The following is a 14,457-nucleotide window of genomic DNA, read 5'->3' as shown; positions in this document are numbered from 1 at the left end:
GAGGCTTAGTCATTAAAGTCACCATGGTAAATAGAACATCAAATGTCTGAGTTGGGAGATGTAAGAACACAGAGTCTGTAAGCTTTAAACACAGTGACTGTGAGTAGAAACAGAAGGGGCAGAGTCAGGGATCACCCCTGTTTCTAACTTGAACAAGGTAGATGGTGGTTCTGCTGCTGCTGCTGCTGCTGCTGCTGCTGCTAAGTCAAGTCAGTCGTGTCCGACTCTGTGCAACCCCATAGACGGCAGCCCACCAGGCTCCCCTGTTCCTGGGATTCTCCAGGCAAGAATGCTAGATGGTAATATAAAGAGAAGTACTGTTTCCATTTGTAATGGATCAGGAGCAAGGTGGGGCATGTTATATTTGAGATCCTTGAAGAAAATAGAGGTGGCCATTTCTAGCAAAGATCTGGATCTCTGATGATAATGAAACAATGAGGCAGTTTCTGTGTTTATAGGCAGTAGGTTCAGACTTAGGTAAAGTTCTGTGCTATTGGGAGGAGCTTTGATCCATGATCATTGCATCTCTCACACTGGCATAAAGTGGCAATGTACAGCATACCCAATGCATTGACCAAGACACCTAAAATTACGGCATTGACAAGATGTCAAATGACCCCAAAATAGGGGATCGAGTGATATATGAGAGGCTATGGAGTTACATATGAGAGGCTATGGAGTTACACGGAGAAGGCAATGGCACCCCACTCCAGTACTCTTGCCTGGAAAATCCCATGGACGGAGGAGCCTGATGGGCTGCAGTCCATGGGGTCGCTAAGAGTCGGACACGACTGAGTGACTTCACTTTGACTTTTCACTTTCATGCACTGGAGAAGGAAATGGTAACCTGCCGGGGACCAGCCCCGGCTGATCTAGGGTATTGGAAGGAGAGTCGGCGTAGGCGAGGGTCAGGAAACAACTGCTTAATTAAACGTTAATTAAGGATATAAAGAGTAATAGAATGAGGATAGCTCAGTAGGAAAACTCAGTGGAGAAAAGAGGCTGAGTAGCTTGGTTTATGTGGGAGACCAATAAAACTTCAAGACAAGAAGTTTGCACCACTTACGTAGGCCACAGGCGTCCTTCCGTTCTCCCGAAGAAGAGGAGACGCTGAGGCCTCCCCGGTCGGATCTTAGAAGCCCAGGCATAATTAGCAAGCATGGCGGCTTCCGCGCTCCAGATGGAGACTCAGCCAGAATTTGAAAGAGAGAGCGACATGGGGAGACCAAGTTTTGGTGAACAAGGCCCACACTTTATTTTCCAAAGTAGTTTTTATACCTTAAGTTGTGCATAGAGGATAATGGCGGAAGGGGTGGAGTCATGCAAGGACAGCAGTTCCTGGTCCTAATCGAAGCCAGGCTTTCAAACTTATCATATGCAAAAGTTCAGGTGAATTACATCATCTTCTGGCCAGGAGGCCTGTTAACATTTTAAGAAACTTATTTTTCTCTAAAGGTGATTATTCCAAAGTCAGGCACCAGCCTCCAAAAAAGCATTGGACAAAGCTGCATTTTATATTTCTATATACCCATTATATCAATCAATACACCGCCAAGGACACAGTAGGTAAGGAGTATGGAGACTTAGCAGCGAACATTGGCTCAATAAGTGAAAAACCCTTCACCAATACAATTTCTAATCAATCTTTTAACTACTCCAAAGAATCTGTGTTTAGACAGTTTAGAACATCTCCTGCCTCTCACAGTTGGGAGGCTCTGAACAATCACATGTGGCCGGAAAAACCTATTCAGGCAGGCTAGAGGATTTCCAAAGGAGTTTGTAGGTTGAAACACTGTCACACCCAGGAATTATTAACTGGAGCTGTAAGCTAACTCTTTTTTCAGAGAGAGGTAGTGGGGGACAGCCCCCCGTAAAGTCAGAGGTGTAGGTGAAAGCACAAAGCAGAAAGTAGGCAGACTCTGGTTTGGGGGTAGATGCTCGAGAATTTCCAGGGGGACTCCTGAGGCTCGATCCCGCCTTTGCATATGCCGAGCCTCCTTCCTCATGACCTTTGCCATGGGCAGAGTGCCTCATGCTGGCTCCCAGCAGTGATAGAATTCTAGTTGAGCTATTCCAGATCCTGAAAGATGGCGCTGTGGAAAGTGCTGCACTCAATATGCAATATGCACTCAATATGCAATATGCCAGCTCCCGGCAGTAACCCACTCTGATGTTCTTGCCTGGAGAATCTCAGGGACGGAGGAGCCTGGTGGGCTGCCATCTCTGGGGTCACACAGAGTCAGACACGACTGCAGTGACTTAGCAGCAGCAGCATGGAGTTACATGTAGGAGAGGGACAGCGTGACATGGGTTTATCTGTTAAAAAGGGAAAAAGGAACAGAGAGATGAGCAGAGAGACTCACCCCAGAGGAGAAAAAGACTGCAAAGAGTAAAGAGATTTGGAGTTCATCTCATGAGGGACATGGTGAATCTGTATCTGCAGAGATTGCTGAGGCGGTTTGGTTTTTTTATATTGATACCCTCTGAGTGTGGATGCATTTCTCCTATCAAAGCAAAGCAAAACAAAATAAAACAACAACAAAACAGAAAAAATAAAAGGCTGGGTTATGATGAACACCACAGCTTATCCTGGCACATACAGGAAAACCAAATTCTCAAATTTGGACACTGCTGCTGCTGCTGCTGCTAAGTCACTTCAGTCATGTCCAACTCTGGACACTTTGGACACTAACCCCATTTAATTCAACACCACTTCTTTTTCTTGTAATCTTTGGTCCATCTAAACCACAAGCCCCTCTGTTTGCTTGTCTTCTCCAGTGGGCTTGTCTCTAGTTATGCCCTGCTTCATGTCTCTGACTCACTGACCAGTGCCCCCAGCACTCTTTATTGAATCACATCTCTATTTGTTCCAGAGTTTTTAATAAAATGCTCATCTGATCACTTCTTTTACTTTTTTCTTTTTAAATTGATCTATACTTGATTTGGAAATGGCAACCCACTCCAGTGTTCTTGCCTGGAGAATCCCAGGGACGGGGGAGCCTGGTGGGCTGCCGTCTATGGGATCGCACAGAGTCGGACACGACTGAAGTGACTTAGCAGCAGCAGGATACTTGATTTACTACATTGTGTTAGTTTCAGGCCTACAGCAAAGTGATTCAGTTAACTTCATGTAACTTTCAGTTGGGGCCTTTCCAGGTGGCTCAGTAGTAAAGAATCAACCTGCCAATGCAGGAGACACGGGTTTGGTCCCTTGGTTGGGAAGATCCCCTGGAGGAGGAAATGGCAACCCACTCCAGTATTCTTGCCTGGGAAATCCCAGGAACAGAGGAGCCTAGAGGCCTATAGTTCATGAGGTTGCAAAAAGTCAGACATGACCCCATGAGCAGCTCGCTTTTTGAGCAACTGAGCACTATTACTACTACTCTGCTTGTAGACAGAAAAGATCATATGATAATAAGGCGAGAGGCTGCTGGCCACAAACTGGAATGAGAGCTCTCACCAGGAACTGAATGTGTTAGTACCTTGATCATGCGTGTTGAATTACTACAACTGATTCCATCATTTTCTTCATATTTTACAACAAAGTAACAGATCATAAAAGTCTGTTGTTGAAGCCACCCAGTCTGTGGTGTTTTGTTACAGCAGCTTGGGCAGGCTAATGCATTTGGTAAACTGTTCAGATCTTTGGCCCACTTTTTAACCTGGTTGTTTGTTTTTCATATTGTTGAATTTTCAGATTCCATTTTATGTTTTGGATGCAAATCATTTAACAGATACATGTTTGGCAAATATTTCTCCCTAGAGAGGGGTATATCTAGATTTTTAGTTCTGAATATTTTGTTTCGCCATTGCCTGTTTATAGACCTGCTGTTCCCACTAGTCTATAAATCTTTGCAGTTGGGGCAGTGTCTTCACATCTGGGTACCTCTTACATCAGCATACAGCCCGGCACACATCAGACACATAGTGTAAATCACTCGCTGGCTGAGAAAATAAATGGACGAGTAGTGACATGGAAGAAAGGACTCATATATCTCAATGAGGAGTTTAGTGTCAGGGAAATGGGTCAAGATCAGCCCCCGAGGGTGGGGTTATGGTCACTGGAAATAAATGTCAGTGTCACACAGATGAGGGTTAGCATCACAAAGGTAGGAGGAACCAGTCTGTAGTTCAGAGAGAGACATGGTGTGAGAGACTTACACAGCAGGGAGCACTGTGAGTTTCAGCATCTCTCAAATTAGGTGCATCTTTCCCTGAAGAGGGGGAGAGAAATGCTGGATTCCAGATCCGTTCTCCACTGTGTTGAAGACCAAGTCATCTGGTCTTTGTTGAAGGCCCTCTAATATCTGGCACCACATCCTACTCTTTTGGAACTCAATCCTGCAATTGAAAGAATTCAGATGACCGTTGTTCCAACTCTAGAACGGCTTCCTGCTTCATCTTAGTGTTCTTCTCTCCTTCCTTGGCATTCTTTTCAAGGCACTGAACCTCATCTTTTGAAAAGGCTTTCAACATGATCATGAATTTAATCCTTCTGTGGGCTGTCTTGAACCTGCCTGGTGAGTAACTGCATATCTTTCTCCTTAATTGCCCAAGAGAAATCCTGAGGGAATCACGAAAGATGGGTGAAGACAGGAGCAAGGTTCCAGACTGCAAGCACAGGACTGACTCTCCTTCAGCACTTCCACACCAGGTTTCTTCCTGTGTCTTTGCCTTAGGGTGATTGCCTGAGTGCTTTTGGGGGAGGCATGGACCCTGAAACCTGACCCTAGATTCTCTAAGGAAGACAGGGGCATGACTCTGGGCCTGTGGAGAACAGGACTGATGCTTGGTTTGGGCGAATGAAAAGTGGAGTCCAGGTTGGAAAACAGGGGTCCAGCTAATGGACAAAGCAGAACATTTAGGGGTTTAGGTCTTGTCCAGACATGGTTCCAGTCATTCAAACAAAAACCCTGGAAGTATTTATGAACCCCCTCTTATACCCCACATCAATCTGATCGGAACCTGTTGCTGTCTCTGTCTTCTAAACATTTCCTAAATCCAATCACATGTTACCACCTCCATGGATCGCTATGGCTCAAGACACCCTCTTCTGTCTTTATTACCAAATCATTCTCCTAACAGGGCTCTTTGCTTTATAAACCTACATGCCACACTTCTCTGTAAGGAAATTATCATCCTTTACACAACACCCTGAAGCGATTCCGTGTGTCACTTAGGAGACAAGTTCATGTCCTTATAACACTCTACAAAATCTCGTATCACCTCTTGGCCTCTTTCCCTTCCTGCCTTTCTCCCTGGCCTCTCTGATGTGCCTTAAACAGGCCTGAGGACTCTTGCTCCAGGCATATTCTCTCACTGGAATTCCTTTCCCTAGACACCTAATTAACTCCCACGTCTTCATTACATCGCTCATCTCTCACATTGGCCCTGAGGTCTTCCCAACTGCTGATGCAATGCTGCACAATGGCCCCCACATACCCACACGCATGCACACCTCTGATACTTCCCCTCCCTTGCTCCCTGCACTAATCGCCACCCAACATACTATACCATTGAGGTATTCCTGTATTTACTATTACTGAATGTCTCCACTCATCAGAATGTAGGACTGCAGGGGCATATCTCTGTTTTGTTCACTATGTAGCCCAAGCCCTTAGAGCCTGCCACATACTAGATGATCAATATTTATTTGTTGAATGAATGGTTACCTCCCTTGTCAGATTCTGTTAGCATTTGCTCTGTTCTTTAAATGAAACATTATCATTCAGACTTGCATTGTCAGGAGAAAGGGATAATACTGGCTAAAGCATTCTAAACATGGCAATGATAGGAAGTTCTCCATGAGTGATTTGTCATATGCCTACTGAATCTTGGAAGGTATTTAAGGAAGGTTGTATTTGATCAATACTTTGAAGAACACATAATGACAACTAAAAGGGAAAACACCTTTCATCTTATGAAATATATGTTTTTATCATTTTCTTCATGTTTTAGAACAAACTGATCCAGTTTACATATTCAACTTACAGATAAAAATCCTGGAGAGAAGGGTGGGGCAATGTGTCTATTGAGTTCTCTTCCTTTGTTTTTTTCAAATAATACCTGAAAAACAATCTCAGAATTTGTGCTCTATGTGTCTCTGTCCAGTTGCTTTGACCTTTGATCCAAACTACAAAGACGACATCACTCCCCCCTACCTGATCTACTTGAAGTCTGATTACTTGCCTTGTGTTGGAGTCCTGATCCACCCTCTTTGGGTGATCACAGCTGCAAACTGTAACTTACCGTGAGTAAGACGCCTCCAACATCAACCTATGCTTTGAGTTCTCAGGTTGGGCACAGACCAGAATCCTCCCTGGGGTCCACTCAGTTAAATGGGATTTGAGAGATGTCCTGGGGATGTTCAGTAGTAGAGAAAAGGCTTTGGGGAGGAGCTCATCAAGGCCTATAGTGTGTTAATTGCTCAGTCATATATCCGATTCTTTGTGACCTCATGGAGCTTGGACCACCAAGCTCCTCTGTCCATGGAATTCTTCAGGCAAGAAAACTGGAGTCGGTTGCCATTTCCTTCTCTAGGGGATCTTTGCAACCCAGAGATTGAACTCAAGTCTCCTGCATTGCAGGCAGATTCTCTACCATCTGAGCCACTAGGAAAGCCCCATAAAGGTCCAGAAGGATGGATAATCCATGTCTGTTCAGTCTTCTCACAAACATCTCTATTGTTCTAGGAGGCTTCAGTTAATACTGGGAGTTACAAAACCATCCAATATAGATGAAGAAAAATATGTACAAGTGGTTGGTTATGAGAAGATGATTCATCACCCACAATTTTCCATCACTTCTATTGAGCACAACCTCATGTTAATCAAGCTGCAAACCCATATTGAACTCAACAACTACGTGAAAATAGTCAGCCTGCCCAAAGAGCCTGCAGCTGAAGACAACATGTGTATCGTCTCCACCTGGGCCTACAACCTGTGTGACCACTGTGGGTGGCTCTCAGAACCAGACACACGCCTCCTCCGACTTCCACTCTTCCTTAGCTCCTGCCATTTTTCCCACTGAACTTTCTTCTAACCTTTCCATTCATCCTTTCATCTCCTTTCCCTACTCCAGAGTCTCACTGTAGGAGTCCTGAAATCTTTTCTGTATCTTTCTACATCTTTGCTTCCATATCTGATAGATGTGTTTATGGAAAGAAGACATTTGTATTCTGGGCTTCATTTGCTGTATGACAGCTCATTGGTCACTTTACCTTTGAAGCCTTAATTTTCTTAATTCTGAAATGAGGCATAAACTACATTAGATGGTTTCAAACCATTGCATGCATTAAAGAAACTTAAAGCCCTGAAATAGAGCAAAATTATGTTTATGTAGTAAACACAAGATAAATACACAATATTGTGCTAAATCATGCAGAACTTCTTTATGCAAAATTGTGATACAGATCAACAAAAGTTTAAGATTTTTACCTGGTAACATTTTAAAAATGAATATTCACTCACTTCATCAGAAAATTGGAAGGGATAAATTGGGAGATTGGAATTGACATATACACTACTATACATGAAATAGATAACTAATAAGGATCTATATATATAGCGCAGGTAGGTCTACTCAATACTCTGTAATTATCTATATGGGAAAAGAATCTTAAAAAGAAAGGATATATGTATAACTGATTCACTTTGCTGTATGCCTGAAACTAACACAACATTATAAATAACTGTATTCCAGTAAAAAAAAAAAAAAAGTAGAAATTCCTTGTCCTTTGAGAGACAACTTGAGTTTTGGAAATAGGCAAACGCTTTTCTGTTAAGCAGTATGTTTCATTTATCTGTGTTATGTCATTTTAATCAAAAAGAGACATAACTTACCAAAAAATGCAGTTTATTTTGATCTGGCTCATGAAGTAGTTAAGTAAGCATTTTTTAAAAAGGCCTTTCCAAAAGAAAAGTTGAGCTATACAGTTATTGCTAGACTAGAAAATAAGGCAAAGAATCTCATTTTCTTTTAAAAAATTAATATATTATTTTCAAATAAAGATAGTCAAATAAACACACCTCTAAAAAGCAAAATCTCAAAATAATATACTTCCTCCCAAAGAAGAATCCTTGGCAAGAACACACATGTGCATAGAAACTTCTTTGTTCTTATTTCTCTCATTTTGTTGCAGGTTGGAAAAATTTTGTTATGGATCTTCAGAGTTCACAATATGTGTGAACTATTGATATAAAGGAAATAATTTGAATTAGAAATGAGGAGACCTAGTTTCAAATCCAAGTTTTATGGGTTTAAGCGAAACCACTTTTTGCATGATTTTTTTTAAGCAGATACTGGATACTTTTGATCTGATGAATGAAAAACTAGGCTTAGATCTCTCTAAATTCCTTCAGACTCTCAAAATATTAATAAGAGAGACATTGTCTAATGGTACAAACTTGTAACTAGTAGATAAATAAGTTCTGGAAATCTAATACACAGTATAGGATGATCCCCTGAAGGAGGGCATGACAACCCACTCCACTATTCTTGCCTGGAGAATTCCCATGGACAGAGGAGCCTGGCAGACTACAGTCCATGAGATTGCAAAGAGCTGGACAAGACTGAGCAGCTAAGCACACAAAGTGAATATAGATAGCAACATTGTATTATAATCAAACTTGCCGAGGGATTAGATCTTAATTTTTCCCACCAAAAAAAAAAAAAATAAATTATGTGAGGTGATAGAGGTGGACTATGGCCAATCATATTGATCTCTAGTGGTCTTGACCTCCAGTGGCTTGAAGTGGGGCTTGAGTTCCCAGCCAGGTTGAACAGTGAGGCCAGGTTGCAGCAGTGAGAACACCAAATTCTAGCCACTAGACCAGTGGTCAGTGACAAGGACTGTGGCTCTTCAGTTTTCCAGAAGAGAATTCCCACAAAGACAGAAAGTAGTGAAACAAGTCAAGTATTAGGAGGAAAGAGTACAGTATGTGTTCATAGCCACACGGGCAGACTCAGACGGGGAAAGAGAGAGTTGAGACCTCATGGCAAGTTAAATCACTTGTATGGGGCATTTTTTCCAGGTTCCCTGAGGCCAATCATTTTGATTTGCCAGGCTCACAGTCCATATTTGGTATATCTCAGGATTCTCCTACGTGTGGACATGCATCTCTTAACCAAGATGGATTCTACCACAAAGGCCTATGGGTAGAGCATCCTTTGATATCACTCCACTTTGAGCTCTAAGGAAACTTTCTATGCATATGTGGCCCAGCCTCCTCCCTTAATCGACCTGCTATTCTCCTCTTGGAGTTTTTGGTCCACAGAGAATGAATCTCCTATCATTTTACCATTGTGGGGGCGGGGGGGGGCGGGCATCTACCTCTGACTCAATGCTACAATATTCAAATATGTCAAATCAATACACTGTATACCTAATTTATGCAGTGTTTCATGTTAGTGTGTTTCAATTGAAAAATTGGAAAGGAATAGGTAATGAATGTAAACTGTGGGACAAATCATAAACCTGAAAGCTCAAAAAGTAAAATAAAATTAAACTGAATAAATAAAAATTCCAACTTAAAGGATGCTTTTAAAATGTCTGAATTGCCAGAAAAAAATTGTAAGTAATTTATTTCACTTCATCGCAGAAATGTCTTGTATTCCCATCTAACTTCCAAGAATTTAACCTCTTTTATAAATAGACGCTTTGTATCATGAGAAATTGTTAATCTGATCACTTCCTACTGTCTTAGTGGCCACGGTTTTGATTTCTCTGTGTTTGAACTCTTTTTTTGTTTCTACCAGGAAAGGAACTATGTTGAAAATGAAGGAAAGGAAAGAAGGAAGATTGGTATCTCATAACTCCTAAGGAAGTTCTATTTCATTCTTTCTTCCAGACAAGGACCCTGACTCACTGCAGAATGTGAATATATCTGTAATCTCCAAAGTTGAGTGCCGCAAAGCCTATAAATACATGTACATCAGAGACAGTATGATGTGCGTGGGCATCGTGCCAGGACGGAGGCAGCCCTGCAAGGTAGTGTGCTCTCCGTGCCTTAATGTCCCCATCTTATTGTGTCCTTTGCCCGAAAAATAATTCGGTCTCCTTTTCCCTGGCAGGAAGTCACAGCTGCCCCAGCGGTGTGCAATGGGGTACTTCAAGGAATCCTGACGTTTGTGGATGGGTGTGTTTTGAGAGCCGATGTGGGCATCTATACCAGGATCATTAACTACATACCCTGGATTGAAAATACCATCCAGAACAACTGAGTTCTCATGGCAGGAATTCTAGACCCTGTGACAACACCCGTTCCTAAGTCCAGCCTCAGAATTAACCAGGTGTCCTGAATTGCATCCCACACGTCTGTCTCACTCCTGCCCCACAGGGTGGGTGGCTGGTACCTCCCTGTATGTGACTATGCATGGCAGCACTTCCTCCTCCCCTACTGACGATGATAGCAAACTCCACACCTCTTGGAATTTATGAAGTGGCGACTGTGTTCTCGCTAATGAACTGATCATTGCCTTACTGGGAACAAAAATTTAAAAAAGGTTACTTGATTGCCATTTTGGGTAACAAAACGCCTACTACTTGCACTGATTCAATCACATGTGCTTTGGGCAAGTTATACATGCCAGCCGGAAGTCTGAGAAGGATCAAACTAAATAGAATTCCCAGGAAGGATAGAGGGTTTAAGGGGGGACATGTGTTACCCACACAATTCTCAGCACCAGACATGGATTCTGGACATTCATTTTGCAGCATTCTCAGTAGGGACTTAGCTCTGAGAGGTTAATACCAAAGGTAACTGGGGTTTAGGTCACAGCAGATGAACAGAGAATATAGGATGGATTTTCCCAATGTACTCTTTCTATGATGCCAGCTGCCCCAGGAGCTTCATTCTCCCCCAGTTAAACACTCTTGCCTTTTTCTTCCTTCCTTCTTCTCTTTTCATCTCACTTTTGCAGCTCCAGTTACCATCTGAGAGCTTTACTTGATAGATTTCCATGGGGAGTGGCCTTTGACCTGTATTATATTAAGGGTGAGATGGGTCAGTGACATTTTTGCAAATTAGGTCTTTGCAAGAAGTCTCTGCACATGCTCCATTTGGTTCCATTGCTCACTTTGCTTGTGGAGCCATTTAAAAACAATGAGAACAATGAAGAAGGACTTTAGAACAGATCAGCTTGTCTATCTGCTCATTCAAGTCTTCTGCAGTGAGAGCATTTTGGTGAAAATTCTCAGGGATACCATATTTTCCTCCTCCAAACTGACCTTGAAAAACTGTAGTACATTAATTCTTCCTCAAATAGCTTATCCCCATGTCCCCATTCTGCTCCTTCCAAGTGTCTACCAGGGCAGAGCATCAGCCACTCTTAAGAAATTCACATTGATCTTGATCTCAGGAATGAGAACTAGATAATGTTGATTGATCTTCTGGCTCCTGAGAAGAATTCAATTCTCCTTCTTCCTTCATGGCATCCCTCCGAGGGGTTTTAATATCACAAGAGGAGGAGGGCATGGCGACCCACTCCAGTATTCTTGCCTGGAGAATCCCATGGACAGAGGAGCCTGATGGGCTGCAGTCCATGGGGTCACAAAGAGTCAGACATGACTGAAGCAACCTAGCATGCCTAAGTCACCAAGTAAATAGGGGCTCTTCTTTTATAGGCTTAAAAGAAGACTCAGTCTTAGCACAGGATCCATTCTCTAGGGCAGTGGTTCCCAACCTTTTTGGCACCAGGGACTGGTTTCACGAAAGACAATTTTTCCACAGACCAGGGCCCAGGGATGGTTGGGGGATGATTCAAGGGCATTACATTCAGTGTGCACTTTGTTTCTGTTATTATTACATCAGCTCCACCTCAGATCATCGGCTGTAGATCTGGAGATTGGGGACCCCTGCTCTAGGGCACCCAGGCTCTCTTTGGCTCAAAGGGAATTAAATCAGTTAATATAACTAACAAGTTTGCAAGCGAAGAAGGAGGCTGGAATACTTCAGCTTATTGACTCACATCACTCCACTGCTATCAAATCTGTTGGGGTTGTTTTGGCTTACTTTTGGTTCTATCAGTCAAATAACTTGACCTGTCTGTCAGTTTCACTCCTGGGATCCCATTTTAATGGAGAGTCTTTGAAAGAATCCTCTTAAAGGCTCAAAACATTACCGTGTTGTGTCATTCATTTCCATTTTAGGAGTTGGAGAAGCAGGTGAAATGAGTAACTTGACATTGTCTATTATCCTCTATTGCTGCTGCTGCTGCTGCTAAGTCACTTCAGTCATTTAGCAAGCTATTACACTTTAAAATGCAAAAAAGTTCTTTAGTAGGAGCTAAATGATACTGAAAGAGGAGAAAATGTGACCCCTGCAAAGTTCTTCTTCAAGGCTTCTCTGTTCATTTGCATGTTGGATTTTTAAGAGAAAATAGGATGGCATCTATGACTTGGTATCCCGAAGGGTGGGATAAGTCTTTCTAATTGTAAGTCACAGCCTTAGGAAGCCTGCTGTTGTCACGTGTCTGAGCCATATTCTCTATCAGCTCTGTAAGTCACGTTGCTAGAAATTTCCCTCTTCATCTGCCTCCTCCTTTATCTCTCTCACTTTGTTCAGAATTTCTGTAAAGAAAATAGGGGTGTCACTTATTAGCCTCCTCAGATCCTAATAAGACATTAGGATTTGGAGATCATGCTGATTGAGTAAGGGGATACTTCCTATAAACACCATTCTCCAGGCTGAAAAGCTATGATCCCCAAAGCTGTGACTGGATGGGCCAGGATCATACAAAAACCAGGTGAAGATCAAGCTAGAGCTTGCGCCTGTGCACAGAAATAAACAGCAGCTACTGCAATGATGAGGCTTTCAAAGATTTCATAGAATTGAGAGTTTCTTTCCTCTGTGTATTTCCTTCAAGGATGGGAGGGTTTGAGAAACCGTAAAATGAGTTCTGCTCAGTAGGAAACCAGGGTGGGAAAAAAGCCCTGGTTTAAAGTCATCAGCTATCACAACTGGAATAGAATAAAATTGCCTACTGGGGACTTCCCTGGAGATCCAGTGGTTAAGATTCCATGCTTCCAATGCAAGAGGTGTGGGTTTGATCCCTTATCAGGGAAGTGTCTACATGCCATCACAGTGTGACCAAAAGAAAACAAAGCTGTGGTTCTTGATGAAACTGAACAAGACAATAATAAAAATTTAAAATTAAAAAAAAAATCATCCACTGGAAGCTAAAGATGGGGAGCCAGGGGTTGAGGAATCCCAAGGCCATCACTCCCAGACCCTTTGAAAACTCAGTGCAGTACTAGGCACCTTGATTATCTCACTTTGGGATTTCTGGCAACTGCTCTGACCAAAATTCAACCAAAATGCCAAAGAGAGAGGACTTGGGTATCCAAATGCCAGGCTGTTGGTCTCCTTCTCCTCGTCATCCTTGTCTTCTGGAGCCAGGTAGGTGTTCACCACCACACCTGAGAGGGGCTGAGAGAAGACCAATACTATGGCCGCCATCATGACCTCTGTGCAATGGAGATCCGCGGGCAGATGGCATCCCCTGGTGGAGAAAGTTTCTCACTCCCCATAAGCGCAGAGGAAAGAGCAGGTAGGTGCTGGTAGTTCTGCCTGGCGAACCACCCACCCACTGTGCCATCAGAGATGGGGCTGCCTTTGAAATGCCTCTGCATTCACTCACACCCACCCTGTACCCCAGTCACCTGCTTGTGTAGACCACACCGTCTGGGATGGAGAAGCTCTGAGCTGGAAGCGGGGTGGGTCAACGGCAGTCCAGTCTTCCTTCTCTGCAGGGGTCTCAGGACCCACGTCTTTCTCATAACACCCCTCCCTGTGGTTCCCGGCCATTCATCTGGGGCTGAGCCTGCTGTTCTGCCCTCAGTCCACAAGTACCCTTCCTCAGGCTGCAGATCCATTTCTGAGCCATGGCTTTAGGTCAATATTTGGTGAGCCCTCCACTCCGGAACCCAGACCCTGGTCCTTTCTAGGTCAGGCCTCTCTGTGGATCTTGCTTTTAAAAAGGTCAACTGGAGATTGAGGCATGAGAAGTTCAGGAGGTGCTGAGTGCAGAGAATGTAGATCTAATTGGGAAAACATGTGCATGCTTGTTTACGCAAGCAGTGTTTGTGGTGGAGGGGTGTGTGTGTCATACATTGAGATATTCACTCTACCTCTTTTCTGAGCTCCCAGGATCTCTTTGGGTGTCCTTCTTTCCTCTGGGCATTGATACTGGTCTTAAAATGCAATATGCTTTTTATACATGTGGAGAAAATAGTTCACAGTCATTCAGTCTTCCCAGGTGGTACTAGAGGTAAAGAACCCAACTGCCAATGCAGGAGACGTTGAGACACAGGTTCGATCCCTGGGTCAGAAAGCTCCCTGGAAAGGGGCACAGCAACCCAGTCCAGTAGTCTTGCCTGGAGAATCCCATGGACAGAGGAGCCTGGCGGGCTATGGTCCTTGGGGTCACAAAGAGCTGGACATGAGTGAAGCAACTTAG

The 14,457-nt window shown here is 43.3% G+C and overlaps 1 protein-coding gene across 1 annotated transcript; it reads left to right on the top strand.

The window, feature by feature from the left end:
- Positions 1-4,097: 4,097 nt before the first annotated feature.
- On the top strand, positions 4,098-11,060 carry LOC102404396 (probable inactive serine protease 58). The gene is made up of 5 exons (XM_006052094.4): positions 4,098-4,520; positions 6,112-6,250; positions 6,693-6,952; positions 9,849-9,988; positions 10,072-11,060. The coding sequence occupies exons 1-5, from the start codon at positions 4,475-4,477 to the stop codon at positions 10,219-10,221; spliced, it is 735 nt and encodes a 244-aa protein (XP_006052156.3). The 5' UTR covers positions 4,098-4,474; the 3' UTR covers positions 10,222-11,060.
- The last annotated feature ends 3,397 nt before the right edge of the window (positions 11,061-14,457 follow it).

The sequence above is a fragment of the Bubalus bubalis genome, chromosome 8, assembly GCF_019923935.1.
Source record: "Bubalus bubalis isolate 160015118507 breed Murrah chromosome 8, NDDB_SH_1, whole genome shotgun sequence".
Taxonomy (NCBI): Eukaryota; Metazoa; Chordata; class Mammalia; order Artiodactyla; family Bovidae; genus Bubalus; species Bubalus bubalis.
Note: the sequence above shows the minus strand (reverse complement) of the source record. Positions and strands in the feature narration are given on the sequence as shown.

Bases quoted from the DNA above. Each gene is read 5' to 3' on its own strand.
- LOC102404396 (XM_006052094.4), top strand. From the start codon at position 4,475: ATGATCATGAATTTAATCCTTCTGTGGGCTGTCTTGAACCTGCCTG. The intron at 4,521-6,111 runs GTGAGTAACTGC...GTCTCTGTCCAG, and splicing joins GGCTGTCTTGAACCTGCCTG to TTGCTTTGACCTTTGATCCA. The intron at 6,953-9,848 runs GTGGGTGGCTCT...TCTTTCTTCCAG, and splicing joins CTACAACCTGTGTGACCACT to ACAAGGACCCTGACTCACTG.